The 27,679-nt window shown below is 51.7% G+C and overlaps 2 protein-coding genes across 3 annotated transcripts in view; one reads left to right on the forward strand and one right to left on the reverse strand.

Annotated features, from left to right (window-relative positions):
* Positions 1–1,344: 1,344 nt before the first annotated feature.
* On the reverse strand, positions 1,345–15,056 carry PWWP2B (PWWP domain containing 2B). 2 transcript variants are annotated; one of them, XM_065746424.1, is made up of 3 exons: positions 14,897–15,056; positions 10,982–12,599; positions 1,345–2,070 (listed from the first exon to the last, which is right to left on the reverse strand). In XM_065746424.1, exons 1-2 carry the CDS (start codon positions 15,031–15,033, stop codon positions 11,000–11,002), a joined length of 1,737 nt encoding a protein of 578 aa, XP_065602496.1. In that variant the 5' UTR covers positions 15,034–15,056; the 3' UTR covers positions 1,345–2,070; positions 10,982–10,999. The 2 variants fall into 2 exon arrangements, with proteins under 2 accessions (XP_065602496.1, XP_065602495.1); XM_065746423.1 differs by having other exon boundaries at positions 1,345–2,077.
* Positions 15,057–15,130: 74 nt separating this feature from the next.
* The window catches only part of BNIP3 (BCL2 interacting protein 3), a 139,391-nt gene continuing 126,842 nt past the window's right edge, over positions 15,131–27,679 (forward strand). The window contains exon 1 of the mRNA XM_065746431.1: positions 15,131–15,136. The gene's annotated coding sequence lies outside the window, so the exon portion shown is untranslated. The remainder of the gene's footprint in view (positions 15,137–27,679) is intronic.

Raw genomic sequence — 27,679 nt, forward strand, 5'->3', positions numbered from 1 at the left:
TTTGCTTCTTTTCTTTTTGCTTCACACTGTGCCCTATTTTGTTTTCAATGGCCAGAGGGCTATCTGTATCTCCTGTCAGCTAACTGCTGTCACTCCGTAGCCAGAAATCTTGGCAGGGAATTTGTACAATGAAGAACTGTGTGAGCAGCAAACAGAAATCACCTCACATAGCCATCAACTAACCCTAAGCTTGAGAGGATGCTAGGAAAAAAAAAAAAGAGAAAGAAGAAAAAACAACAAATTCCTGAAGACAGACAGATTGATAAAGGCCAAACTGTTTTTCCCCATGAGTGGGAGCACTGAGTGCACAAAGTATCCTTGCCAGCTACACATGCTGTTTTGGAGATGGGCACAGCAGATGCCCAGGTAAACAACTGCTTCTTAAAGGCTGTACACAAGGTGCAGGAACACATTCCTTCTCTATACACTGCTGTCCTTTTTGCATTTATTTCTGGAAAACGGGAAAATTATTTGTTTGCAGAGGTAGCCAAAATTGGCCTTGGGAGACAGATGTCCCATTTTAGCAATGCAATTAGTTTGCATGTTTACCACAGCCTTCCAACCGTCTTCAGGGAAACGTTTCTGACTGACTGTATGCTCTTATCGAGACTGAGCAGAAGGGATTTTCGGTGTTGGACTTCTCATGTTAAACTTAGTTCTTGTTACACAGAAAGGGGAAGTTCTGATCTCTCTTGCTGACGTTCAAAATACCACATTATAACCAGCATGAATCAAGAAAACACAAGCTTCTATGTTTTCCTTTCCACTCTTTGAATTTGACAACAGCTCATCACAAGCTTCTATGTTTTCCTTTCCAAACTTTGAATTTGACAACAGCTCATCACAGTATTTGCTGCAACAGATTAAGAAGAAACAGGAAGCAAAATCTGTGCAATGGTTCTTCAGCTAGAAGTTAGCACATGCAGATGACGTTTAACCTAGCAGGAGCAGCTCTTCTCCAAGCACCAGAAGCAGCACGTTATCTAATTCCTAGGCTGAGGGTATTGAGGGGAAAAGCAAACAACTGCAGACCAGAAGACATTAATTGATAGAGTCTCAAAAGTTTGATCACAGGTCACTTTAGTTTGTAAACCATTTCCACCGTAGGGTGGATAGGCTGCTTGCTCTCTTTGTTGTCCTTAAGGACTGACAGACACTTCTGGTAACGTGACTTGATGATCTCTAGAGGTCCCTTCCAACCCCTACGGTTCTGTGTGAGGATGAGGACCTCTTCCATCCGACAGCATGTGTTTAAGAGGCCTAACATTACACTCGCTGACGAGGAGGTGTGGACACACAAGCCAGCTCATTCTGCAGTTGGTGCCACCAGGCTAACCACTCACCTCCATGCACACAGAGCTGCCCACTGCTTCGGGTGACTTCAGAGCTCTCACTTAGGACACACAGCCATCCACGTTACCCGTTGACTACTTGTTTGTGCACTTGAAAACGTTCAGTTCTCTCAGCTCTGCAGCAAATAACATTAAAAAGCTTTAACATATGCAATGACAGCCACATTGTTACGTGTTGCACATTTTCCAAGTTTTAATAGACACAAAAGTGAGTCCATCGTACTTAAGACACTACAATGATTTCATTCTCCTCTATGTCTTGCTCCAATTACATTTCTCAGAGTACATAATGGAGTAAATGTTTGGTAGCTTTAAAATTAGAAGTGTGTGAAATCTGTAAGTAAAATAAGCAGCATAATTTTGGGGATTTTATCAAGAATAGCTAACTTTTAGGTAATAAATACATTCCAAGTTGTGGGGTTTTTTGTTGGTTTTTTTTTTTTTTTTTGCTGTTCTCCTAGTTCATTGCTTGTATGACTTGTCAAGTCCTCATCCTAGGTTAAGAAATCCTTGTCCTTCCTGCCAGCCTCACACCAGAAGAGCCTCCTAGCTCCACGTCCCAGTGACTGTCACCTCTCCCAGATGATAAGCAGTGCAAGCTGACAAGGAAACTCGTCCTCCTGTCACGTGCATGGCAACCTCCCGCTTCTCCTGGGGAGCATGTCAGGGTGTGTACAGACTTCGTGACACTCTAGGAGAACAGCTGTGCTCTTATCTTCTGTTACCTTGAAGAAAGTGAAAGAGGGAGAGGTTACTCCGAGCAGCACAGGCTGAGTGACACCAGCTGCGAGGCACTGGCTCTGAATTTTGGCTAAATATAGCCTGGCATTCTGCTGCTTCTAGCTTGCTCAGCAGGCACAAACAGCAGCAGCAACAGCTTTGGAAGAAACTTGTCAAGTTAACAGATCTAAAGTAAGAGTGCGAAATTTTGCCAAGACAGACATGATATGAATTTCAGTGATAATAAAAATCTTCAGTCTCTGCCTTAAAGCCTTTTAAGCCCCTGCTCAGGGTGGGGTCTCACAGGCTAATCTGCCACAAGTTCCTACAAAGAGCACCACATAAAGAACAGCTGCTCAGCCCTGCCTTCACTTTTCAAAGACAATCTATAAAATAGGATTATTTCCCTCTTGACATCAAGCCTTACATTACAGAAGCTTTTCCACAAACTGACAGCTGCCACACTATGCAAATCCTGCTCTAAGTGAAGAGGTGCAGCAGCACAACCTCCAAAGGTGAGAGCTATCCCTGCCTCCCCTCGCACAGCCCCGCTCACCAGGGGAGCTCTCTGCTCCAGATGTTTGCTCCAGGCTCCGTGAGAATGCAGTGCACAGCAGAGCTGCAGATCTGCCCTCCTGTCAGCCGCCCCTGGACAGCTGGATGTGACCAAGCACACTGGTCCACATCTGAAGAGTGTTTCGGCAATGAGAGTACGTGAGATGCTCTTTTTAAATCTAGAAATGCTAAAGAATGCACTCTAAGATAAAGATAGCAAGTGGTAATGAAGTTTGCTTCACGTTTGACTTGTGGCCACTTGGCACTCACTGTGCAGGCTCCCACAGGAACATCTACTGGACAGGGAAAAAATTACCAAAGAGAGCAGTCCAAATCTACAGCTTTCTGTACCTTCTCTGCAGGCCTGCATGCAAGGTGCACTTGCCCTGGTGCTGTGAGTCAGGTTAATGAGTTGAAACGTTAAAGGGCACATCCACTTGTCTCCACGTGGAGAAGCCAGAAGAGATGCTGAACAGCTTAGTGAAACTTAGGACAACTTATAAAGAGGTAAAAAAAACCTGACACAGGGACCTACGCCTGCACTTCTCAATTGTAAAAGCATCTCTGCACCATACTTCAAAAGAAAGTCAGTTTGAAACAGTTCAAAAGTCTGATCAGTCCTCAGGTGTCCATGCCAAATCAACTAGAGTGGCTGAGTCAAAGCCACAGAACACACAGGCAAACAGGATTAATGCTCAGAAGCAAATATCAAAGAGTTTTAAAAGCCCCTCATAGCTGACAATTGTGACTCATAAGTACAGAACACAGATAAACCAAGACTGCCAACACTGAACACTGCCACAGCTGAAAATGTACCACTACCTCCTCTGCAGGCATGGAACCAAGAGACACCAGTTTGCACAGCCTCATCACACAGAAGGATTTTTGCACACTCGTTTGAGACTTCTAAGACCTTACCATGAACATCAGCCCCAAAAGTTGCATTTCAGAGGACTGCAATCAGATTCCACAAACTCCTTCAGATTTCAGCACAATCATCCTGCTCCTAAGAAACTGAGATGTGTCATAACAAGGTTGTATCACCCTGTGTGCATTTTCATTAACTTTCAACATGGTAGACTTGGTAGAATATCCCTCAAACGTGTTCTGCAAGGAGCTGACCCTTCAGAGACAGATTATGGATGGAGAATATTGTCTAAAGAGAAACTCCACATCCCATTGTTGAAAGGTAGCAACAAGGCCTCAGGCCAGGCACACAGCCCCTGGTCTCACACTAAGGCTTGGAGGACAGGAGAGTCACAGCAGAAGCACGGTGCCAAGCAGGGACACCAAGCCCCAGGCCCAGCACACCCTGCAGCAGCAGGGCAGTGACCGGCAAACGTCACAGGCTTCTGTTTAAAATAAGCACAGCAGCACCTTGCAGGCTGTGCTCAGGACACTGCTGCAGCTTGACACGAGTACGAGTAATGGAGTGGCTGATTCAGGACGTTGGTATGATCTGCAGTTGTGCTGAACTGTACAACGAAAGAAAGGTGTCCTGAAGTCCAGAGCTTATTCACAACCAAAAAGATGCAGTTTGGGAACAAACAGGGCCTCTCACAACTACAGGCTTAACAGCTGCAGCAGAGTGCAAAAAACTGATTTGAGCTGATTTTATTCAAAATTGAATTGAGATTAATATGCCTTGACTTGTATACTTGGGGGGCCCGAGCACACCAGGACACACGGCACTTCCCTCCATCCCCAGCACAGACTGCGGCACTGCTGCACGGGGCTCACAGGAGGGCTCGGGCCCAGGACCAGGGAAGGCCAGGCCCCAGAGCTGCAGGCATGCACCCAGATGCCTTCAAGGGCTCCTTTAGAGAAGCCCAGAGCTTCTCCTGACCCAAGAATGCAGGACACAGGCCAGCAGTGCAGCTAGCAGCTCACCTACAGCCACCCCAAGGCACTGTGCGTGCTGGGCTGTGGGCTGGCAGGCATCTGCAGCACCAACCCCATCATCCCAGCAGCATCATGGAGAAACAGCATCAGGGCTGGGGCTTTCTGCACGAAGGAAAAGCTCAAATTATTGACTTGGATCAAAACAGAGCAAGTCACCAATCATAAAGGAAATTAAACCACTAATCTGGCTGCAATTCATTCCAACTGCAGAAAGCACATAAAGTATACACTTTACAAAAAGAAGAAATGTGTCCGATCCTACAACGGTGAAAATCTAATGCAGATTAAACAGGATCTGGTACAGGATGGGGAGGACAAGCTCTCCAGGAACCAAGGCACTAGACAGTGTCTCTGTCATCACAGACAGACACAAGAAGCCTATCTATATACAATGTCAGGCCATGCAAGACTTCCTAAACTCTCTAATGCAAAGCCCAGATATTCTTTAAGTGTACATGCAGGGTGCATAACAGATACATCAAGCAGATGAAAACAAATAAGCCAGGCACTGACTCATCTTCAGCTAGTTTGTGGGATGTATGTATGCAGCTTCTGCAGCCTTTTTTAGGCATAACTCAGAGAATCAGTTACTCAGCCCACACACCTGCTCCCATTCATGCTGACCTGTATCAGTAAGGATACTTCTAGAAAAATAATAATAAAAAGAAATCCTACGTATATATCAAGGCTGAAAACAAACAACTGGCATGTTTGTCAATATATAACAGTTCTCACATCAAGTTTTGGGTTCAAAGTCTAAGGCTTCCAGCAACTCCTGACCTTTCATGCTTGAGCACTGAAATGGGAAGTGCCTCTGCCAGCCCACAGTGTCACACAGCCTCATGGCCAAGCACCTTCACATGGCACTAACAACGCACAGCTATTTAGGAGACCTTAATCTCTCCTTCAGAGGAACCAGTACCCTTCTCTGCACAGCGTACTCCTGTTTCCATGCATCCCCTATTCCTTCATACACAAAACACTCTTTCTATAGGTGAGACTTGAGCGTGCTCAATACTTTGCAAACATCTGCCTAACTGCAACAGACAGAGGATGAACTGAGGCAGGACTGCCTCTGCGAGGACTTCACCCACACTGCTGCCCAGAGCTCAGCTCTGAGCTGCACGTCACAAGCCCTGAGCCTGAGAGCCATCTGCCCACCTTGCTGTGCTCGCTGGGAAAAAGGGAGTCAGCTGCAGTGTAACTTTAACAGAACACATGAGTAAGCAAATGCAGGTCAGGTCTCAAAGCAGAGCAGGGCTGCAGGCCACCCAGCCCTCTGCTGCTCCTCAGCCTCCCGCTGCCACGCTCACAGCTTCAGCTGCACAGAAGAAGCTCGCTGTCCTCCCAAGGAGAGCTGCTAAGCCCTTCCGTTTACACAAATCTCCTTTGGCAGCTGAAGTTACAGCTCACATAAGCAGATCACACTCTTTGGGCATCTGTGCAGCCTGCGTGCAGTCAGAAATAGCACAATGTATGGCCAATTGGCATTTCCAGACCATACCCCAGGGCAGCAGAGGGAAAGGGGCAAAAGGTGGCACAAACACAGATGCAGATGCCTGCAAATGCAGCAGCAGGGCTCACAGATGCACACGTGCTACGAGAAGCAGGGCTGTCAGCAGGCTGCTGCCAGGGCTGCAGCTCGGCCCCAGCAGGGCAGTGCAGGCTGCTCCAGACCTGTTCTCCCACTCTGTGTCAGTGTGCACGACGCTGACTCCAAGCTGTTTGAAGGAAGACTTTGGAGAGGCAGTAATTAAGTTGGACGCTTGGTTTTAGTTGACTGAACCATCCAGAAACCAGGCCAAGGAAAATCTCTAGCGCTCCTCTTCTGGACTGAAATAGTCCACGTGAGCAGGTAGGTGTTTTTAGAACTCCAGCTACCACAGCCGTCACCACAGCTTTACATGCAGTTATATAACCTTTCTGAGCCACTGCTAGAACAGAGAAGGAGCAAAAGGAAAAAGAAGAGTGATTTATGTTGCCTCACGAACTGCTGGCAAGCAGCACTGGCTGCATGCACATACGGAGCCCTGAACATCTTTGAAGGTGAAGTCATAACCCGACGTTCCACATTTTACATTAGAGCTTACTATATATAGCAGGCACGCAGCGAGCTCTGGTTTCTGCTGTACGTAGTAGCAGGGTGCTTTGCTGATGCACGGCTGAATGGACAGATGCTGAGGGTCTACTAGCTAACAGCAGTGAAACTAAGTTCTCCAAAAGGCAGCTGTTAACATCTGATGGTATGACAGCCACAGCCAGGAGACAGGGGGAATACAGCACAGTGACTGGAAAACAAAATGGATATACACACTGCAAGCTTGTTCCATACAGAGATAGATACAAAAGTCTACAAGCAGTTTTTATAAAGAGCTGCCTACATAAACCAGATATAAGGTGGCTTCTTAATCATTGTGCAAGATAACAGAAAAGCAATTGTTAGCTCTAGGAACTTGAAGTTTATGCAGTTGCAAGACTAAACATGAAGTTCAAATATGAACTCATCAAGAAAGCGAATAGAAAGCAAATGTAGAAGTACAAGAGAGCTTCCTGTTCTCAGGAGAGCATGGCTATGGGGTGCATGGTCAGGCTGCAGCACCTCGGCTCACAGGGCTGGGCTCCTGGGGCACGACCCACGGTAGAGGCTGCTGAGAAATGCATCCCCAGCACCCAGCTGCAGCCTTTCCAACCCCAAAAAGCCTTTCTGACCACTTTCCCCCACCTCTGGAGCCAAATCCCGGACCTGAACTGGGCTGAGGACAACACAAGAAGCCCCACTGGGTCTGTAAAAGCCTCAGTCATTGCTCCAGGCAGATGGTGCTGAGCTCAGTCTCTCCTGCTCCCTGTATTTCAGCCTGTTTATTCTGGCTTTCATTTCTTTCTCAAGCAATAGTCCAGAGCTCTGATTACCAAGAGCTCGGCTCTCCAGAATAGCCACTTTGGTACGTGAAAGACGAGTTCCCCACTGTATTTCTATCATCTCCAGCTGCCACCAGAGAAAACCTGCCAGGCTGGCCAGGTGCAGGGACACCAGTGCTCCTGTCCCCAGCAGCCCCCTGCCCCCACGCTGCTGCAGAGGCCCCGGGGCCAGACCTGAGCCTGAACCACCCTCCCCCAAGCTCCTGCAGCAGGCTGGGGAGCACACAGCCTCCCCCCAGCAGGGACACGGCAGGGCACTGAAGGGCTTTCCTTCCCACAGAGCCGCTGCCCTCCACACTGCCAGGCACCCATTTCCCCGTCCCAGGCTCTGCACTAGGGGCAGCCCCGAGGAGCATCACTTGCTGGCTCCCACCCCAGGGGATGTGGGACCTGACAGCGGGCAGGGCGGGCCCAGGCCTCGGAGGCCATCGACCTCCTGGTGCTGTCACTGCTTTCAGGCGCTGCTGTTGGCAATGGCCTTCAGGCTCAGAGGGAGCAGAGCCAGCATCGGTGCTATGGCACCACGAACAAACTCAGCCACGTTCAGCTGGATCCAGCTCTGCAGCACACACACACCGAGCCGGCAGCAGCCCTGCACAGAGCCTACGAAAGCAGAAGCTGCAAGGCCTGAGACACACTGAGTGCGTTTTTCTCCTGGTTACACTCTAAACCAAGCGTCTTTCAGCGTGGCTTTTACGGGCTGCTACCCTCCCTGCTGTTCTTCCAGAAACCTTGGCTTAACAGTCAGTGACAGGGTTTTAATAAAGCATACTCCCTGCAAAGAATAAGGCCAGGATAATAAACACACTCAACAATTGTACCAGCTTTTCCAACCCAAAAAGTTCTGGCTTTCTTTAAATCCAGTTGCTTGCAGCTTTACACGCATTCACAAATCACCTTTACGGTTTGTACATTTTTTCCTGCAGTTCCCCTCCACCACTTACAGAGCAGCACCATATGTCAGCAGAGATCCACAACAGAAGGTGCCAGCAGCTGCAGAGCTCCGCCATGCCTGGGCTGTCAGTGAGCAAAGTGCAGCTCCTGAGCACAGCAAGGGGCCCTCGTGCAGCTCCAGAAGTCACAGCACGATGGTTTGCAGATCCAGCTGCACAGTGCAGTACTGCAGGCACACGCCTGCTCCTGGAAACAGCTTAACTGATACAAGGCTGTGCTGCCTGCCAAGGACCACAGAGCCTTCTGATGTTCAACTGGCTCAGATGTCAGTGTCCAAGTCCTAGGACTAAGGAAATGCAATCGCAAGAGAAAAGCTAAGTTACAACATTCAGGAAAGGACAGTCACCTAGCAGCTGGTGAAAACGCTGCAGAGCGACCCTAGGATCACTCAAGGAAAGTAATAAAATTCAGTGCTCCTGGTGGAAGAGAACTAGGCAGGGGGCAAAGCTCAGAACCAATGAGCTGCCATCCAAGTGATGCACCAAAGCCAGACACGTGGCCTGAGCAGGGAGTGTGAGCACACGGCACACGTGGAACACGGGGAGTTGTTTTGTTCTGCTTTTCTCAGTTTCTTCTGAGTAAACGCAGTTGTCTGCCAAATCCCCACGCAGGCAGCTCACCTCAGCAAGGCAGAAAACCAACCTCAGAAAGCCAGCTGAAGGCCAGCAGCACAGCAGCACGTGGTAAATGCCTCCATGTATTCATATGGACATGAGAAGGCTCGGCCAAAGAACATGCAGGGAAGGAAGGGAATGGTGTAACCACGGTCACCTCCTCATTTTCTCACTGTTCTCATTGCCTTCTCCTTTCCCTCAGTTTACAGACCTGCTCCATCTCTCTGCTCTGTGCCTACAGGCCAGCAGAGCTCACAGCACTCATCCCACTGACATGGCCCCAGACTGGTTTATCCAGGAGCCATGGATTTTGGCCATTATTCTTTGGTTGGCACAGGTAGCACCTTCTGAGCATTAGGGTTGTTTATGCTCCAGGTCTAGCTAGTAACGAATCTGGGTCCAATCCAAACGCTCTCAATACAATAAAGCTTTTAGCCAGAATTAAGCAGCAAGATCAAGGCCAAAGCTTAAACACTGCTGCTGCAGTTCCATATTCTTACTTGACTGAAGGTTCAGTTGTCCACAACCCTGAGCCCACGAGATGAACACACCAAGCTCTCAACACGCACTCCATCCACGCTTGCTGGGATGGAATAACTCAGTTCAAGCAAGCTCATCACTCTCGTGCAGATGGTGAAGCTCTGCAGCAGGGGGTACAAAAAGTCCTTTTTTCCCCCCAGGATTACAGGATCATGGCCCATCACAGTCCCACTGCATTCCAGCTGCTGAGGTACAGAGCAGTGATAGCCTGCAGCAGGAGCACTACTGGCTGGTGCACACACACAGTCCACCCGGCATGAGAAAGAAAACTCAGGGAAAAGCTTACAGGGCAGTATAAGGAACCAATAAAATGCACGGCAGGACGCTGTACAACAGCTGTATGTTTGACAACAAGACTTGCTAATGAGAAGTAACGGTTATCAGACTAAAGAGAATCCATCCCTTCGTTTAATAGCAGCACAGATGAGGGCCGATCCAGGCAAGGCCGTGAAACAGTTGTAGACCTTACTCAAGCTGATGGAGTTCTCCCTGTGGGTTTCACCGAGGGCAGAGCAGCAGCAGTGTTACACACGGCCATCCCGCTCCCGCTCACACCACCCCCAGCATTTACAGGTACCCCATTTCCATCAGGGACAGAATTTTCACCGGTTGGTGTGACGGGACCTACCCACCTCCACACCTGCAACCAGCCAAAGGGGAGTACGTAGGCAACAAAAAGAATTTGTTCCCATTTTCATGTTCCCATCTTTATGTCCTCCAGGAGGTTGCAGGTGAAGACCAGAAGAATTGCAGTTGGTGATCCTGACCAACCTGCAGCAATGTGTAATGCTGCAACAAGCCGAGCCACGAGTGCTGTGAGCAGCTGCTCCCCAGCCAGGAGGACTTCAGTGGCATCACGGAGCAGTCATAAAGGAAGTGCCATCAGAAGAGATAAACGCTACAGGCTTTGCAGTAACTGCAGGGGAAGAAAGGACCTTCGGAAGCACCTAATCCTTGTGGGTAACCGCTTGGTATCAGTGCCGAGATATGATAAACGTAACCTCAACTCCAAGAAGAGTTTGAGTTCAGAAAGCAGCCTGGGGCCGCTGACCCTTCAGCCCCGCAGGATTAGTTCTGCGGCAAATGAGCTACCAGCAACCCCCACCACACCCCCGCTGCACACGCTGGCACACACCACTGCAGCCCATGAGCGCTCGCAGCAAGCACTGCTTGCGTCCCAAGGTGTCAGTGCTCCGTGCTCCCCTCGGGGCTTTGGGGCACTGATCCCCAAACACGCCCTCCCGAAGCTGTGGAGCTAACAGCTCTTATCGCCTCTGAAGCTACCACCACCAGCTCACACCCAGGCATTTAAGTTATAATAACTGCTGAGATCAGTTCTCAAAGAAGAAAGAAACGCAAACAGCAGAATGTCAGTTAAGAAAAGACACGAGGTTTGTTGGAGGGAAGCGGAGGCCCAGCACTCACCTGCTGCCGGCGGCACGGCTATGTTTCAAACTGCGTTAGGAGGTCTCTGATTTCTGGAGTCAGGTGCTCCACGGCCTTGGCAGCCTCGGTGATAGCTTTCCGATACATCCCTTTCTTCTTGCGATTAAACCTCAGTTTGAAAAACTCAGAGAAAGGAGAAAGTTTTGAAACAGACAAGAATGAAGTCGTTGGAGAGCCAAACCAGGAAACTTTGGCTTCTCGCCATGAAGGTTCCCCGTTCTCCTTCTGGCTAAGGTTTATGTCAAGGACGCGCGCCGGCCACCACGGAAATCCATGAATTTTACCCCAAACAATATCCCCCACGGATACAGTCCTTCCGTCCTCGGTGACACACTTGGACACGCTTTGGGTGTGCAGCCTAACCGTCAAGGGGGGCACGATTTTACGCTCATCTTTTGAAGATGAAGAGACAGACGCATCATCACCAGGTAGAAAGTCACACATTTCTGGCGATGTCACCTCCGAACTGGAAGACTTGGATTCGTCTAGGCTGTCGTTGCTGCACACTGACAAGCTAGAAGAATCCGCTTTTCTTTTCCGGTAGTTCATAAGGAAAGCCAAGTTATCGTGTCCGTCTTTACCCTGGGGAAACCTTTTGAAGTCATCATCCTCGCCCGAGCTCCCTGAAGAGATCTCAGCCAAAGCTCTGTCTGTCGGCTCACCGGTGTAAAACGCGGCGGGGTCGGTCTCGCTGCTGTTCTGAAGCACACGGATCTCATCGATCAGTTCTGCCTTGTAGATGGAGACGCTCTGACCGTCGTTGATGCGATGGGGCTTCAGCCGGATCTTTGGGGGCGGGACATCGGCGCTGGGATGCACCGGCCGCGTCAGCTTCAGCTTGGGGATGGAGGCAAGCTGGCTGCCCGCTGCCTTGTCCGCCAAGCATCTGGATTCTCGGCACTGCTCATGGTCTCCCACCTCCTGTCGGTCCTCCTCTCCATTCTGCAGCAGCCGCTCAGGACAGAACGCTTTCACTGAGCCGTGCACCCGGGAGGGGATCTTCACGACCTCTCCCTTCCCCTGCGGCGTGCTGTAGGATATTTTGATAACCGGCGTCCGATGTACCAGCTCCCCGGCAAACTTGTCATCCTCCCTCTTCTCTCTTTTGTTCCTTTTCTCCGGGCACTCGGAGTCGCTGTGCTTTTTCTGCTCCTTGTCCTGAATGCTCATCTTCCTCCTCGTTTTAGCGTTCCGCCCCGCCGCGCTCTCGTCCTCGGGGTTCAGGGTATTTTTACACTTCTCACAGAGCACCTGCCTGGGCCGCAGCCGGATGGTGCTCATGATCAGCCGCCCCGGGTCTCTGTTCCGTGACAAACGTCGCCGTGTCCTCTTGACGGCGCGCGGCGGCGGCTGCGGAACCCACTGCCCGTAGGAGTGCCGCAGCCACAGCGGGCGCGGGAAGGGCGCTCCCTCGAAGTAGGGCGGGTAGGGCGGCAGGCCGGCGGGCGGGGGGGGCAGCAGCGGCGGCAGCTGCTCGTCCCCGGGCTGTGGCTGTGTCTCCCCACGCGTGGGATCCCCGCCAGCAGGAACGGGGCAGGCAGCGGCAGGAGGATCCTCGGGCTTCGGGAAGGAGGATGGCAGGCAGAACAGCCCGGACCTGCAGCAGGGCGAGAGACGGAGGGAGGCGGTCAGGGCGGTGGAAGGATGCGCAGCAAACGCGCTGGTTTCACAACAACAACAACAACAAACACAGCACAGAAAGCTTCCACGTCCTCCTAACGCGGAATTTTTCCCTTTTAAAACAAGGCAAGCGTTTCTGCAGCTGAAAGAAGTAACCCTGCTCCGAAATTTAGGAAGGTGTCCTACTCCTACGCCAGAGAAACGCGGCGACGAGCTCCTCTTTCCACGCACCGTTTGCACACCGAGGTTTTGCTCTGAGCTGTATGTCCCAGGGGGCAAAGCAGCACGCTCTGGGAGCAGGCTGGAAAAGGCACAGGGAGGCAGTGCCACCCGCTGCCACGCGGCCCTAAAGGAGCCACCACAGCCCTCCCCCACACTGTGCTGCACGCCTGGCTTTCAGCTTCTCCCCCAGCCCACAGCACCTGGCTTTGCTGTGCATCTCATGCTTCCCAGCCACGGGCTCACTGGTGCAGTTCTGCTCTCTTCCTCCGGTCTTTGCATATGTGACTATCTGTCCTGACGAATGCACCAGGACAGCAGAGGTAAGGGCAGCAACTCGCTGCTGGTCACCGCACGTGCCATCCAAGCACAGGTACTGAACCTTGCACAGGACTGCCATAAGGAATCCCCCTGCAGCACAAAGCTCAGAACTGCGCCTCACATCTCTGGCACCAGAGTGCACGGCTATGGCCTCACACTTGGCAATATAACGCCAGCACAGCACTTCAGCAAATACCCACCCCAAAACACAGCACCAGGACGGGCATCACTCCCTGTCCTGGCTTTCCAGAGATCCTTCTGTGGGGATCCTTAAGTGTTTCAGCTTTAACATTTCTGAAATGCGGTATGGATGAGTCACTAAAAGCCCCATGGCAATGCAGAGCCACAGACCAGGCACCAGCTTCAGCTAGGCGGGCCCACGGGCACCGTGGGACCCCTTCCAGCTCCCAGAAAACACCTCCGGGTGGCACGGAGAGGGCTCTGGCCACTGCTGCCCTGCAGGGCACTGAGTGGCTGTCCCAGGGGAGCGGGGATCCCACTGCAATGCTTTGAGGCCCTTGCTCAGCCACAGGCCCTCGCTCTCACCCGACCTCCGTGAAGACTCCAGAGTTTAAAACCAAAGCTTACGTAAAGTAAGCAAAGAGGAATCAATCCGCTTCCAGCACCAGGTCACTGCTCCCCTCCTGCTGAAATAAAAGATTAACTGAGGTGCTCAGATGCTGAGGAGAGGGTTCAGTGAAGGCTGAGGAGCAGAGCGTTGGGTGCCACTGGGAGCTGCTGAGGGTGTAACCGGGAACGGTTACACGAAAACCCTGGGAGCTTGGGCTCGTCCTTAAGGGGACAACCAAGAGGGCAGGTGCCTCTCAAATAACAACCAAGGGAGCAAAAACACTTTGTGCAGCCAAAAACGTCAGCATTGTTCATAGAATGACCGGAAGCAGTACCATCCCAGAGCTCTGCCTATAAATTCTGGTTATTTCAGGCCATAAAACCACCCCATGTGGCCACCCCAGAGCACCGCAGTTTGCTCCTCTCGCTCCCCCGCAGCCGCTCACGGTTACCGCAAGGAGAAGCACGAACCGCGCCGGCCCTCCCCCGGCTGCTGCTCAGAGCCGGGTGCAGGTGCCCGGACAGCCACCCCCGCGTGGGGCCGCGGGTCGGTGGGCACCGAGCTCTGCCGGGCGGGGCCGCCCCGTGCCCCCCACCTCGGGGCGGGCGCAGCCACGTGGGGTGGGCTCCCTCCACCCCGGGCGCTGGAAGCGGTGCCCGTCCGTTTATCCTCGTCCACAATTAACACGGACTCCGCAGGAGTTCGGCTGCAACGTCAGTGCACCAAACGCACCCACGTTCCCCCGCGAGCGCGGCGGCCTCGGCTCGCGGAGCGGCGGTCACGGCCCGGGGTCACCCCCGCCGCGGGGCCGCCCTACACCGGGCGGGGGAACACGGCAGCACCGCCAGCGGAGCCCGACCAGGGGGGAGAGCGCCCGCGGGGCTCCGGGGGGACGGGGCCGTGGGGAAGGGCCGGGAGCGAGCACCGGGCGGAACGCGGACGCCGTAGGGCGCGGGCACCGGAGCGGCCCGGCCCCGCGAGGCCCTCCCGGCGGGGACGAGGGCTCAGGTGCGGTGTCACGCCGACGCCCCGCAGGCCGCGGCCGGCAGCACGTGGCGGGACGGCGGCCCCGGGACCCCGCGCCGCTTTGTTCCCATCACGCTCCGGCAGAAGGGGTCCCCACCCCCCCGCGCCCCGTCCCGTCCCGTCCCGTCCCGCCGTACTTCTTGCTGCAGTCCAGCAGCACTCCGGCGAAGCGGCGCTCCCCGCAGCGCAGCGTCACCACCAGCGTGTCGTTCACCACCTGCTCCACCAGCACCGGCAGCCACGCGCCCACCCGCGGCGCCTCCGCCTCCGCCATGCTGCCGCCGCCGCCGCTCCTCCCCTCCCGCCGGGGCCGCGCCGCGCGATGACCTCACGGTGCGGGCGCCCGCGGCGGCGGAGCGGCGGAGCGGAGCGCTGACGTCACGGCACCGCCCCCGCGCTGCGGGACGGGGCGGGGCGGGGCGGGGAGGCGCGCACGTGCGCGGGGCGGGGCGGGGCCTCAGCGCGGCGGCGCGGGCAGGGGGCGCTGTGCCGCGCCGGGTGGGCGGGGTCGGGTTGCGGCCAGGCCACGCCCCCCCCGGGCGCCGGAACGCGCACAGCCGGGAGCGCGCAGCGCGGCCGCTGCTGCCCCACGCGCGGCTTCGCCTCCCGTGGGGTGCTGGCGACGTACAGCCGCGCCGCTCAGAACAGCTCCCCCTCCCGTGCCGCAGACGCCGCCAGAGGCACTTACCTGCGCCGGCTCCGCGCTGCCCCGCGAGAACGCACTCCGTGGGCCCTCGGCCGCAGAACGACAGGGGACCGCGGCCGCGTGGCCGTACCGTGAGCGGCACGCGCTGCTCTGAGCCCCTCGGCAGCCCCCGCCCGCTCCGCAGGCACAGTGCACCCACGCTCGGCGGCGGCTGTGCACGAGGAACATTATGGGATGCAGAGCAGCCGTACCCAAAGCACAGCCCCGCTGGGGGCCCCCGAAGAACTTCACCCCACGCAGCAGCGCACAGTGCGACCCATCCCACAGCTCCCGTAAAACACGGGAGAACATTGGGCCGAGGGGACTGCATCCTTCCGTGGTGACAGACGTCACCGCAGCAGCACGCGGCAGCACCAGGCAGGCTGCAGGGATGGGAGCAGCACGCCCTGCTCCTGCTGCCAGGTCACCTTGCTCCCTGCAGCTCCTGCGCCCACCCCAGGGATGTGCTCCTCGTTCCAGGCGCACACAGCCCGCACTGCGCTGGGTGCAGTGTCGCAGGTTGCCAAGAACGTGGTAAGCTTAGGATGGTGCCACACTTTCCTGGCACAGGGATAGACTTTTCACAATGCCTATGACTTCTTTGCTCCATTATCGACAGAAAAGGGAACGTGCTTTAAGTGCACCACATCGCCTTGGTTTTGAGGCCAGGAGATGCACTGCATACAATCAGGATTTCTTTTACTAAAAGCACAGTGCTGTCAAGTGGTGCAAACACTACAGAAACAGGGCTATGAAATTCAGCGCCTCCACATGACCACTCCACACTGCCACAGCCCTTCGTGGATTTGCTGGGTACACAGAGGTAAGGCAGGCACAGCCTTTACTGCAGATCCTCTGGAGTCAGTGAACAGGTTTGAGCTGCTCTGTATTCTCTGGGCATCTTGAAAAGGGTTTGTTTATTACTAACAAACAACACTTTGCTAGGAAAAGGCACTGCTGAATTCAGTACTGGGGATACCACCCCTACGACATTAATGAAAGCAGTTTCTTGCTCAGCATGCACAATGCATATTGAACACATTACAGCATTCAAAAGAAACTTCTGCAGCATCCCTCCTTGCTCTGCCGGTCAGCGTATGGCCAAGAAACTTCCCTGTATGAATCACCAAGTCTGGTGGAACAGAACAGAGAAGGGAGAGACTCATTTCATTTACTATTATATCTTGACCTACCACATCAGTTAGAAAGCTGAGGTGGTGCTTCCAGTTGAGATTACTGCAATGTTATTAGGAACTAAACAAGCAAATCTTAGAGTTACACTGACTTCCATGGCCGCTCTCAGTTCTTCCTCCTTCCCAGGATCCTTATTTTTGTCTCTACATACAGATTTGTAAACTCTCTTCCCAATTATAAACAGGAAACTTTGAATTTCCACTCACTGCTGCATTAACCACTGGCACTGAGCATTTTGCACAGGACATAATGAAAATCCTCCTCGTCTGGTGGGGTTCGTGTGCCTCATATAAATCATTGGTCATCTCACACCTTCTTGATTTCTGCCTTAGAGCTCTGGCTTTGCTTTTGAAAGATTCGTAGCACTACAGATGTTTATGTCTGTTTATGAATATGCACAGTGTGGATGTGCACACAGATACAACTTCAGCATGAGCAAGACTATATGTTTCATTTTAAATGATTTTAGTTTCAACGTTCTTGGTATGCGAGATAATTAACTCCTCAAATTAATCCCAGGCAATTCATGAAATGCCAAATTAACCTTGGTCAATAAGCTCAGAGAGCTACACTGACCGTACTTCCCCCAGGTGAGAAGATACTCCGCTTCAAAGCCTCGTGTCTCCTCCTGGGGACTCCTCTCAGTTTTCCTCCTCCCGCTTTCATCACCTGAGTGCACTGTTTGAGGCTCTGCTCCACTTTCTTCTCTCAGAGGAACCTGAACAAACAAGAGAAAAGTTCAGTTCCTCCCTATCCCCGACCCTTCTATTTCTGCCTTCGGGTATTTAACGCATTCCTGCCACAAGAGTTTGCTCTAGGGGGAGCAAAGGGAACAAAATGCTGTGTCCTCACCTCTGCTAAAGTACAAACACGCACCACGTGCTGCTCTTACTGTTCTGTACCTTATATTGGCTCCTGCGACCCCGGGATCCTACCCTCACAGGGATCAATTTCTTTACTTTAAAGGGGTTTATTTCAACCAAACCCTTGCAGACACAGACTGCTTTTCAAAGGTCTTCCCTGGAAATGTAAAACCATTCCAGGACAGCAGAAGAACGAGAAGGAGCACTGCTGAGCAGTCCCTGCCCGTGGGTCAGAGGTAGCCAAGGAACTCTGAAAGGCAGCACAAGAACAGGACTGAATATCAGTGCCTACTGCACGTACACTCACCGTGCTTTACACCTTTGGTCATTTTACACAGAGCACTTCTGTCTGGGTACTTCACACACCGGTATCTGTTTCAGTTCAACTGTAAATATAAAATGAGAAAATGCAGCAGAGAACCCCACGGGAGCTGCGTAACAGCAGTGCTTTGCTGTGCTCAGGGCACGGCTGGAGCCCTCTGCCTGAGCTCTGCATCCCACCTCCTCTGTGTGATCGCCTTCAGTGCAGACAGAAACATTCACAGCTGAAATATTTGTGTTGTATTTACTTACTGAAGAGTCTCATTTCCCCAAAATCTGAGGAGGTGTCAGAAAAAATTCTGTTTAAATGACGGAACTTCAGAGTAATGCTTTACACAAGCTCCTGCCATCCAGAGGAAAAGAAACCCCCAATTGGTGCCTGGAGCCAGGGACGCTGCCCAGGAAGGTGGGAGCTCCCCTGGGCTCAGGGCAATCAAACCTTTCCATCGTTTGGGTGTTTCAGAGCCAACCCTGGAAGCCGGGGCTCTGCACACAGCCTGGACCAGGGCACTGAGAAACTGTATCTCCGGAACAGCTTCAAGAACCAGAGAACTTCATCAATATACTTTGGGATTTAGAACAGCACATGAACAGCAGTCACTGCCAGCAACGTGTTCCTCCAACCCCATCCCTTCTCAAATTTGTCCACAGAGATATCCATTTACTTTTCATTATAGCTGAAAGAGGCATTTGTTTCACCTTCTGTTACAGCTCCAACACACACCCTGCCCGGTTATGGACAGCAGAGGTGTGGAGCAAACCTTCCCAGCTCAGCAAAGCACAAAGTGGCATTGTGGAAATGTATCACCCCGCAGGAACGTATTACTGAGAAGGCAACAAGGTGATTTCCCACCCACTGGCTGCAACACACGGCAGCTCCATTCCCGGCCCCCCAGCTGGGCACAACTCTAATGGGAGATTTAACACTTTAACGCCCGTGAGCCCTCCACACCACTGCCTGCTTTCCCAAGCAAACCACTTCAGGTCGCTCCATTCCCATGGTTCTGCACTCATGAGAAATTAAACTCATTTAAAATCTGCTACTGAATAGATGTTGTGGTAGATCATGGAATGCCCTGGGTTGGAAAGGACCTCAAAGATCATTGAGTTTCAGCCCCCTGCCCTGGGCAGGTCACCAGGCACCAGAGCAGGCTGCCCAGAGCACATCCAGCCTTGCCTTGAGTGCCCCCAGGGATGGGGCATCCACAGCCTCTCTGGGCAACCTGTTCAGTGCATCACGGCCCTCTGAGTGAAACACTGCCTCCTCACATCCAACCTCAACCTCCCATCTTAGATTAAAACCATCCCTCCTTGTCCTATCACTATCAACCCACGCAAACAGATCTGAGCTGTTACGGAGGCATCCCACAACCGTTTGAACAGCTCTGCCTGCGGCGGCGCTCCCCTGAGCACCCTGCTGCCGAGGAGCCGGCCGACAGACAGGATCAGGGTGCCCGGGCCGCCCCCGCTCCCGGGCCGCCCCTTCCCGTTACCCGTTACCCGTTACCCGGCGCGGGGCGGTCAGCAGCGCCCCCTGGCGGCCACCGCGGGCACACACAGCGCCCGCCCGCTCCCGCTTCCTTCCCGAGCTCAGGTCGGCCAAGCACAGATCAGAGGTGTGAGCATCACATCCGCGCGTTCATTCAACTGCCAGGACACTAAGAAACAGCAGCGAGTATCTGCGCTCTCAGAAAATCACGGAGGTATCCGGTAACTGAAATGTGGGTGGGAGCTCCGATGTGTGAAGCGGAACGAGGTCCTGCTCGTACTGCAGCAGCCACCAGTCCCAGGCAGTATTAATGTGGTGCTGCACAAAGTACTGTGCAGAAAAAAATCCACTAAATCAAAACTCCTCCCTTTGCTGACGCGACCCATGATGAACCGCAGCTCACTGCCCCCCAGTGAGGGGAAGCACCAGCACGCTGCGGCCATGTACCGCTCTGGCTCTGTAGGTTAAGCAGAGTTCTGCTGCCAGGATGAGGAAATACCATTTTGTTGGAGGAAAATATCACCAAGAGTGAGAAAGGTTAATCTGGGTGGTACTCATGGGTGAACTGAGTGGGAAACTCGGGCTGCTGAGGACTCGAGGGAAATGGGTGAAAGAAGAGGACTGTGACCAGCAGTGTCACTGCTCACCTTTAATGCTCACCAGGAGCTGAGGCTCCTAGCACCGACACCTGTTAGAAACCTGCACGCACATGGCAAGCCTTTGCCATCTCCTGTTCGATGCATTTCAGTTCAAAGATGCATTTCTCCAAGCACTGGCACATTTAGTTATGTAATTTGGACTGGTTTCCAAAGTATGATTTCAAAGGAAGAAAGAGCAAACCACGCAAGCAAGCTGGGGGTGCAGCTGCCCCTCTTCTACCTCGAAAACACAACAAATTATTGACGGTGTCAGATCCTGAATTCTGATTTTTCTGGTCTTTCTAGGGAACTGCAGTCTGTAATACAAAGGTGCTCCTTCACAGCTCGAGCACCAGGCACGGCTGAGCACTCATCCTCGCACTGCTTGCATTGCATTAATATCTGTTAGAAACAAGGAGCATCATCCATCTCAATTTGAAACCTGCTGAAATTCCAGATACATTTGAGCATATTTCCACACGTTCAAGGTTAAAAATAGCACTTCTGCAGCTGTGAACTGAGAGTAAAGATTTCTCCAAAGCAAGTGAAGAATGACAGCACTTCCAGTTCACCAAATGATATCTCCAAGTGCCCGACTCCGGGTCAGTGTCCCTTCACAGGGAGCACTGGAACAACCACGGGTATTCTTTTCCAGAATCTCCTACTCAGGAATACTTGTATAAAAGAAATAAGAATTTAAACAGAAAACAAATGGCATAATTCATTAGGGATTTCTGTTTTAAGTTTTATTTTTGGAGAAAAAAAAAACCCTCTCAGCCCTTCTGTATGCGCTCCAAAAAAGAACCAGAAGTGCATTGTGAGAGATGACAAAGAATTTGTAAAACACAAACAGCATCACGTGTGATCCTGTAATTAGCTCTTAATCAAACCACTGTAAGGAAAGGTGATGGCACAGAGCCAGCACTAAATTAATCACCCAATAAAGGGTGGTGGCCACGACACAGCTAAAGAAAGACAGATCTGCTTACCCATCCCAGGGACCAGGCTCACCCACCGCTCCGAAGGAGGGTCTGCAGGCACAGACCCTTCCCTTGTGGCTGCCAGCCCTTAAATGAGCTCAGGGAGGGATGGAGCCAGGCTCTGCCCCTTCCTGCTTCCAGCTGTGCTGCCGGGCCCTGTCCTTCTCCAGGTGCTGCATCCCTGCTCCGGCCGTGGCTTAGCAATTCCCAGACAGACACGGATACAGTGAATGAAAAATGAAGACCTCCTCAAGATTCTGCAGTGCTCAGTTATTCTGCATTGCCAAATCACAGCCATTGCTCTCCCCAGGGCACGCTCAGTAAAATACAAATGGAAAAAGAATTAAATTGGAAAGAGTAAATACGTTTCCTCCAGAATTAACACCACAGATTTTTGTAACTCTAGAAATCATAAATATTTTGCATTCTACATATTGCTGTCAATACGAATTACTCAAATGCACTTGACAGCCCACTCAAACACTTCCCCATGTTCCACGATGAACGCGGAGCTCGCATCCCACGCAGGATCACTACGAGGGCACTGTGGGAGCTCCTCTGCAGCAAGGAGCAGTGCAGTCCCGCCGCAGCACCCCTCCCCCACCCCCCGCACCGAAGCTGTGCTCAGCCACGTGTTCTTCACTTCCACGTTTAATTGTTTTTTGCTCCAGCTCTCGTTAGGCCGCTCACCCAACGCATCCAAGCTGCACTGCAGCACTTCCCTCCAGTTCAGCTTTTCCACAGGTGGCACTGCTGTTGGAATTTAATAGATCAGGGTAAGCCTGCGTGTCAGTTACGTCCAGTCAGACTTCTCCTAAGGGAAGCAGCGTTCAGGCAGCGCCAATCAGTGTAAACAGAGAGCAATTTGCAGACTCTTTTTTCTCCTAACCCAAGGATTTTTTGCCAAGCTCCAAGCAGCGTGCTCTGGAAGAGCCCAGCAGCCCAGGGATGGACAGGGCACACCCTGGATTCCTCTGACAGTGTGAGCACATCATGCTTCTGACCTCGTCTTTCCACACAGCAGTTCTGAGCCCTCCAATCCTCGGAGCAGCAGGCACACTGCAGGCCCAGGGCTGCAGCCACACACCGGGATGGGAACGCGCCCCAGTGGGCATACAGCCACGTCAGAACCGTGCCATAATGACAAGCGATTCTGAAACTGAGCAGGACACGGGCACTGCAAACCCCTGCTCTGCACCAGAACCTCTGCACTGAGGAAAGAGAAGATGAGAAATCAAGACCGGTGCAATATCTGCACGCAGAAAGATTGAATCAGGGCTGTACAGCCCTCTCTTTTTCCTCTCACTTCAGTGTTTTGCAGCTCTTAAAGTCCCTCAGTGCAGACTTTGGTATAAATAAGAGTTGCACAAACTGTGACTGAACGAGAGTTCTCTGCAGGACAAGTAGTCAGAATATGTTCTATATATCAGAGGAAGCAGAAATGCAGAACAAACCCATGCAGCAGTCATTAACATACCATGAGTGCCCATGTGCAGTCTGGGAGTCAAAACAAAGGGCGTTTATCATAACCAAGCATACAGTGCAGTTACCAAACTGGAAGCAGTGCCTGCTGCCCCATCCCAAGGTGCTTTAGTCACAGAAACTGAGCATTAGCTCAAACCACAGCTTCACAGGTGCTGATTTTCACCTGCAGCTGCCGTTTCTCAGGGACTTTCCACACATGGCCATGACTAACTCCAGGCTGTTATACACTGACAGTCATCAGTACATCACTGGGGCATCGCAGCAGAGCAGAGAGCAGCAGCTACAGCTCAGGGCTGACCCCACACCTGCTGCTGCAGAGCAGCACAAACCACACTGCAGAGCACTCGTGGCTGCAGTGCTGGGATACTGTGGGAGGGACAAGGGTTTGTGTCCAGACACACAGCAGGCCCAGGAGGTTCCCTGAATCCAAGGAGAAAAAACCCATGGGATACGATAACCCTCTTCTCACATTTTAGAGAAAGAGCATTCTTCCAAGGTACATTCTGTCATCCTCTCTGCATGAAGTATGTATATACTGCTGCTTACACACTGCTGCCATCCAGCACCAACAGATGGGCACGTGGGAGGAGCACAGCACTCCTGCATGTTACAGAAGGCTCCCAAACTTCATGTGCGTGCCCACAGATTCTAAATACTAAAGTCCTCAGGATTGTTTTGTCTTTAAATACACCACTACCTCAACTAACATTAAACACTGCACCACGAAGGCACAAAGCTGTTCTGGGCCACACTTCAGATTTGCTGTGGCACTCCGACCCGTTCTGTGTGAATTAAGAGGAACAGAATGCAATCCCACATGTTCACGCAGAGAAAAAATAAATGCTTTTGATTTTCTATTTTGAAGAACACCAAAAAAATCCTCCAGACTGCCTGCTGCCAAGGGGAGCAACAGGCACGGCAAGCTGTGCCTCATCCTGAAGCAGCGCTCACCAAAGCCACGTGGAACCACAGGCACTTGGGTTTCTCTGCACTGAAGCGCCTCCACGTATTTCAATGCTGATATCAATCTATCAGCAGATTGCTTCGGATGCCCACAAAGGGCACAGTTTTGGATCTCCAAGAACAGCACTGATTCCCAGTGAAGCTTCATCATAAGTGCTATTTCCTTCTCGCCCCTCCCTCCCCTATTCTGATTCTACAAGTTACTCTGCAGGTGATGGAAGTACCAAACCAATGCCTATTGTCACATAACGCTAAGATGTGTGCATTTACATCTGAAGGTAAACTGTGCTGATTCAGAAGCAGCACCAGGATACCATTGGTCTCAAAACAAATGCTACAAATAGAGAACTTATGCCAAGAAAAGAAATAACTATGGGGCTTTCTAAGAACACATGTGGTTCCTTGCAATGGCATCAAACCTGGAATTCAGGTAAATAAAGCCACAGTTGTTACCCTCACATCAGTGCTCTTCCTCTGTTCTCGGGGCATTTTGCTATTTGTACATTTCACTACATCTCTTCACATTTTAAGGGTTCATTCACACTTGGGATTTCCTGTGTTCCCTTTAATGACAGCACATCTCAACACCACTAATTCCAGTCTGGTATCAATGGCAGCCACAGTAATTAGGTTTCCTTACTGCAAAGGTGGCATTAAGACAAGTGCTCCCATATTAACAGCTTATGGAGTCCACCTGGCCATAAATACAGCAGACAATGTCACACCTTTTCCTCTCTGCTGAGGGCTTTCAAACTTTACCCTCCTAACACAAACTTACAGCTGCAATAGTGAGGGAAAAGATGGGAAAATGTGATCCGCAGCCAAAAAGCAATCTGTGCTCATCTTGAGGAATGCACACTCCAGCAACAGGAGCACACCACAGCCACAGGCGTTTTCAGTACGTGGACAATCACAGCCCGTGGAACCTGCTGTGGAGGGCACCACGAATATTCACACTACACTAGGTTTGTGAAAAGTGTCAGTGCTTCAGAGTGCACACGCCTTTGAGTTATGCCCCCAGCCCTGCTGTGACACACAGGCAGAACTTCCCCATGCACATTTCCACGTATTTTGCCTCCTGCTGAGGGCTGTGCTGCTCCAGGGGAAGGACAGAACTCCAAGGCCAGCCCGAAGCCTGCTGCTCCACTTCTGTGTTGGTAACTCCAGTCCTTCCTTTCAATTTCCCCTGGTTTTCTGCTAGTTACACATCTTGTTTCCTCCACATTTCTGCCACCCCTATGACCTGAGGAGGTTGGTGGCCCTGCCTCTGGCAGGGGGTTGGAACCCAATAACTCCCAGGGTCCTCAAATGCACATTGTACCATTGTACTCAAATGCACAGAATCTATGGTATGGACAGACCAATGTTTTTTACCTTACATTTTATTTTTTACAAAAGGAAAGAAGTTTGTTTCCAAGATTTCCTTCTTGTCTTTCTTACATTCTGATTTTCCACATTGGAAATCACTGGGCCCACACTGCTTCTTGCTCCCAGTCCCACATTAGCTGTTCTTGCCCAAGGAAACAAAGGGTCACCCTCCAGAGCTTGAGCAGAAGAGTGACAAATCTTCAGCCTCTGAGGGCACCCAGGCCAGCTGCAGACTCCTGCTGCTCTCATGCCCTGAAGTAAATGCTCTGTAAGTTACTCCCATCCATCTTACAGAACACCAGCAGCCCACGTCCTCACCCTGTGGCTGCTGGGCAGCACACACAATGCACACAAGGTGTGCCAAGGTCCATCAGTTTACACAAAGAGCTGATGACCAATGGTGTCACCTTCCTCTTCGTGTCCTGGTTGCACCCAGTGAAACAAAGTGCACAACATCAGCTTCAGAGAACAGATCTGCTGTTTTCTTTCCCAGGAACTGCTTCAAAGAAGTAAAATTAAATCAGCGTTTTCTCTTCCTTGCAACTCCATTTTCAGAACTGAACAATACTTCCAGTCAGTTAAAAAGCCTAAACTTCCTGACCTGGGAGGAACTACGGGAGTTGTAACCTGTTACATCTTCCAAAGCAAACATACAGAGTCTGTAAAAGGAAGGTGGTGCACCTCGTCACAGCATTTACTTTAGGTGACATGACTTACAGAGTATCTGGGAAGCAGACTGAGCCTGCGGCAGCAGGAGACGCGCACACTGCCTCGCTGGCGCTGCAGCAGCTGTGTGCTCAGAGCCCCGCAGCACGGCCTCACCTGCCCAGCTACACACAGAGCACTGCCAGCTCCACGTGCACAGCTGCTTCGTGCCATGCAGCACAGAGCACAGCATTTGCTCTTGGAAATCGTTTTAGTAGAACCTGACTTGCAGAAATACCAAATGCATTACGAACAGCACAGCTATTTGGTTTTAAATTAGCAGCAATTAAAGCTGAAAGGAATGTTATGAAACAAATCTTGTGCTGTGATGAGCAGCTTCATTTGACATTAGTTCTCTAGAAACGTCAACTACAGCAATATTGACAGAGTGCACTTAAGAAGAAAAAATAAAAGCCAGCACACAAGTAATGGAAGGAAAGGAGAGCCAATGCAGGCAGCAGGTGTGCCAGGAGGTGGCCGAGCACAGCCATGGAGAGAAGTGCTGTGTCCTCTGGCTCTGCACCCAGGGAGGGCTGAGCACCACGAGGAGATGCAGCTCAGCTCAGCACAGTGATGCAGTACCCACTGAGGATCACAGCACTGCAGCACAACGCGGATCCATTGCAATCTCACCAAGCTACAGAGCAAACACACCTGAAACTTCTGTCTCTCTAACTACACTCCGACTTTTTCCATTGTCACACTGTTTTTGACTGGTAGCTTACCGGGGAAAACTGAGCTCTGCCACCCCAACACCAAAGTTACTTCAGTTGAAAAAAATTCCACTCAAATCTCAAGAAGAACAGAAGCGTTTCTCCCTGCCACAGCATATACACAGAACTGGAATTCTGATTTAACAACAATTGTTATTGTGAAGTATGCTTAACTCAAACTCAGTCTGAAAACCCATGACAGCCACAACTGCCCCAGCCTTCATTCTGAGTTGAAACTGAAGCGACCCAGACACTGAACCTCAGCCAGGCCGAAGGAAACGCACCCACAGCGCACGAGCACCACTTCCCAGCTGCAGAACAGACTGTGCCTTCCTGAGACATAAGGGATGTGTGCAGAATCAGCCCAGCTGGGGGACAGTTGGACTGGATGATCTCAGAGGTCTTTTCCATCCTTCTGGACTCTATGACCCAACCTGTCAAGGTCCTAAGGATGGAAGAACATTCTGGAGAAGGCATGAAGAGAAAACTACCCAGGACCTCAGAGCAGTGGAAATACTCCGGGGAGACAAATGGACCCAGAGAAAAATGCATACACAGAGGAAGAACTGACCGCAAACACAAGAGATTAACAGTGCTGTATAGACAATTGTGTCAGAACAGCAGAAATGCATCGAATCAAACATCCACATTTCCTCCACAGAGTGTCACTGCACCGCTGTGCGATTACTGCTGGTGGTCCTGTGCAGAAATACACCCACAGGGCTCAGACAGGAGCACCTCCCCAGACAGCCAGGCATTCCCATGGCTCCAAACAGCCGGGACAGCTCCAACGTGGCACTGATGGTGACACTCTAGAAAGTTTGCCAAGGGAGCTACGACTACCAAAGTGATGCCTTTTCACACAGTCACGATCCACAAATTAGAAACTGACTTCAAATAATCAAAGATACCTCAAACAGAAGAGCTGCATTATCAGCAGGAACAAATAGGTTTGAAAATGCACCTTATAAAAAAAACTACTTGGGGATACAAGGACATTTAAAACTATTTTTTTATGAAGAAACAATCTATTTTTAAACAAATGATCAAAATGAATCACGCAGATGACTTCAGCCCTGGGGGAACGAAGGCTCTACATCACCTCACTGAGGAACACTGCAGTCTGAACATGACTGCAATGGGACAGCTACCCGGGCCACGCAGCCGTGTGCGCTGACTGCTCACACAGCAGGACAGCAGGGCGTCCTCTGCAAAACCATTGCCTTAAACTGTAACCACCTGCTGAGATCCTTCATCGTTCCCAAGCATTCCTAAGTGACCCCAAAGAACGTTTAGGCAGAAGCAATAACATTACACAGCCCCTATACGCTGACTGCCCTACCCCGCTCCCCCAGAAAAGCGGGCTTAAAAAATTACATGGAAGTGTCATCATCCCCTACACAGCAGGGAAAGCTGAGGCATGGGCAACGCCAGTGGCTCATTCAGAACCTTCCTGAGCTCCCCAGTGAGCGGCTGGCAGCCCCAGGAAGGGAGGTATGTATGCTGGGCCCCAGGC

Source organism: Cyrtonyx montezumae, unplaced genomic scaffold, assembly GCF_038088225.1.
Source record: "Cyrtonyx montezumae isolate F1298 unplaced genomic scaffold, pur_monq_1.0 scaffold_4, whole genome shotgun sequence".
Taxonomy (NCBI): Eukaryota; Metazoa; Chordata; class Aves; order Galliformes; family Odontophoridae; genus Cyrtonyx; species Cyrtonyx montezumae.

Bases quoted from the DNA above. Each gene is read 5' to 3' on its own strand.
- PWWP2B (XM_065746424.1), bottom strand. From the start codon at position 15,033: ATGGCGGAGGCGGAGGCGCCGCGGGTGGGCGCGTGGCTGCCGGTGCTG. The intron at 12,600-14,896 runs GTACGGCGGGAC...GCCCTGCTGCAG, and splicing joins CTGCTGGACTGCAGCAAGAA to GTCCGGGCTGTTCTGCCTGC.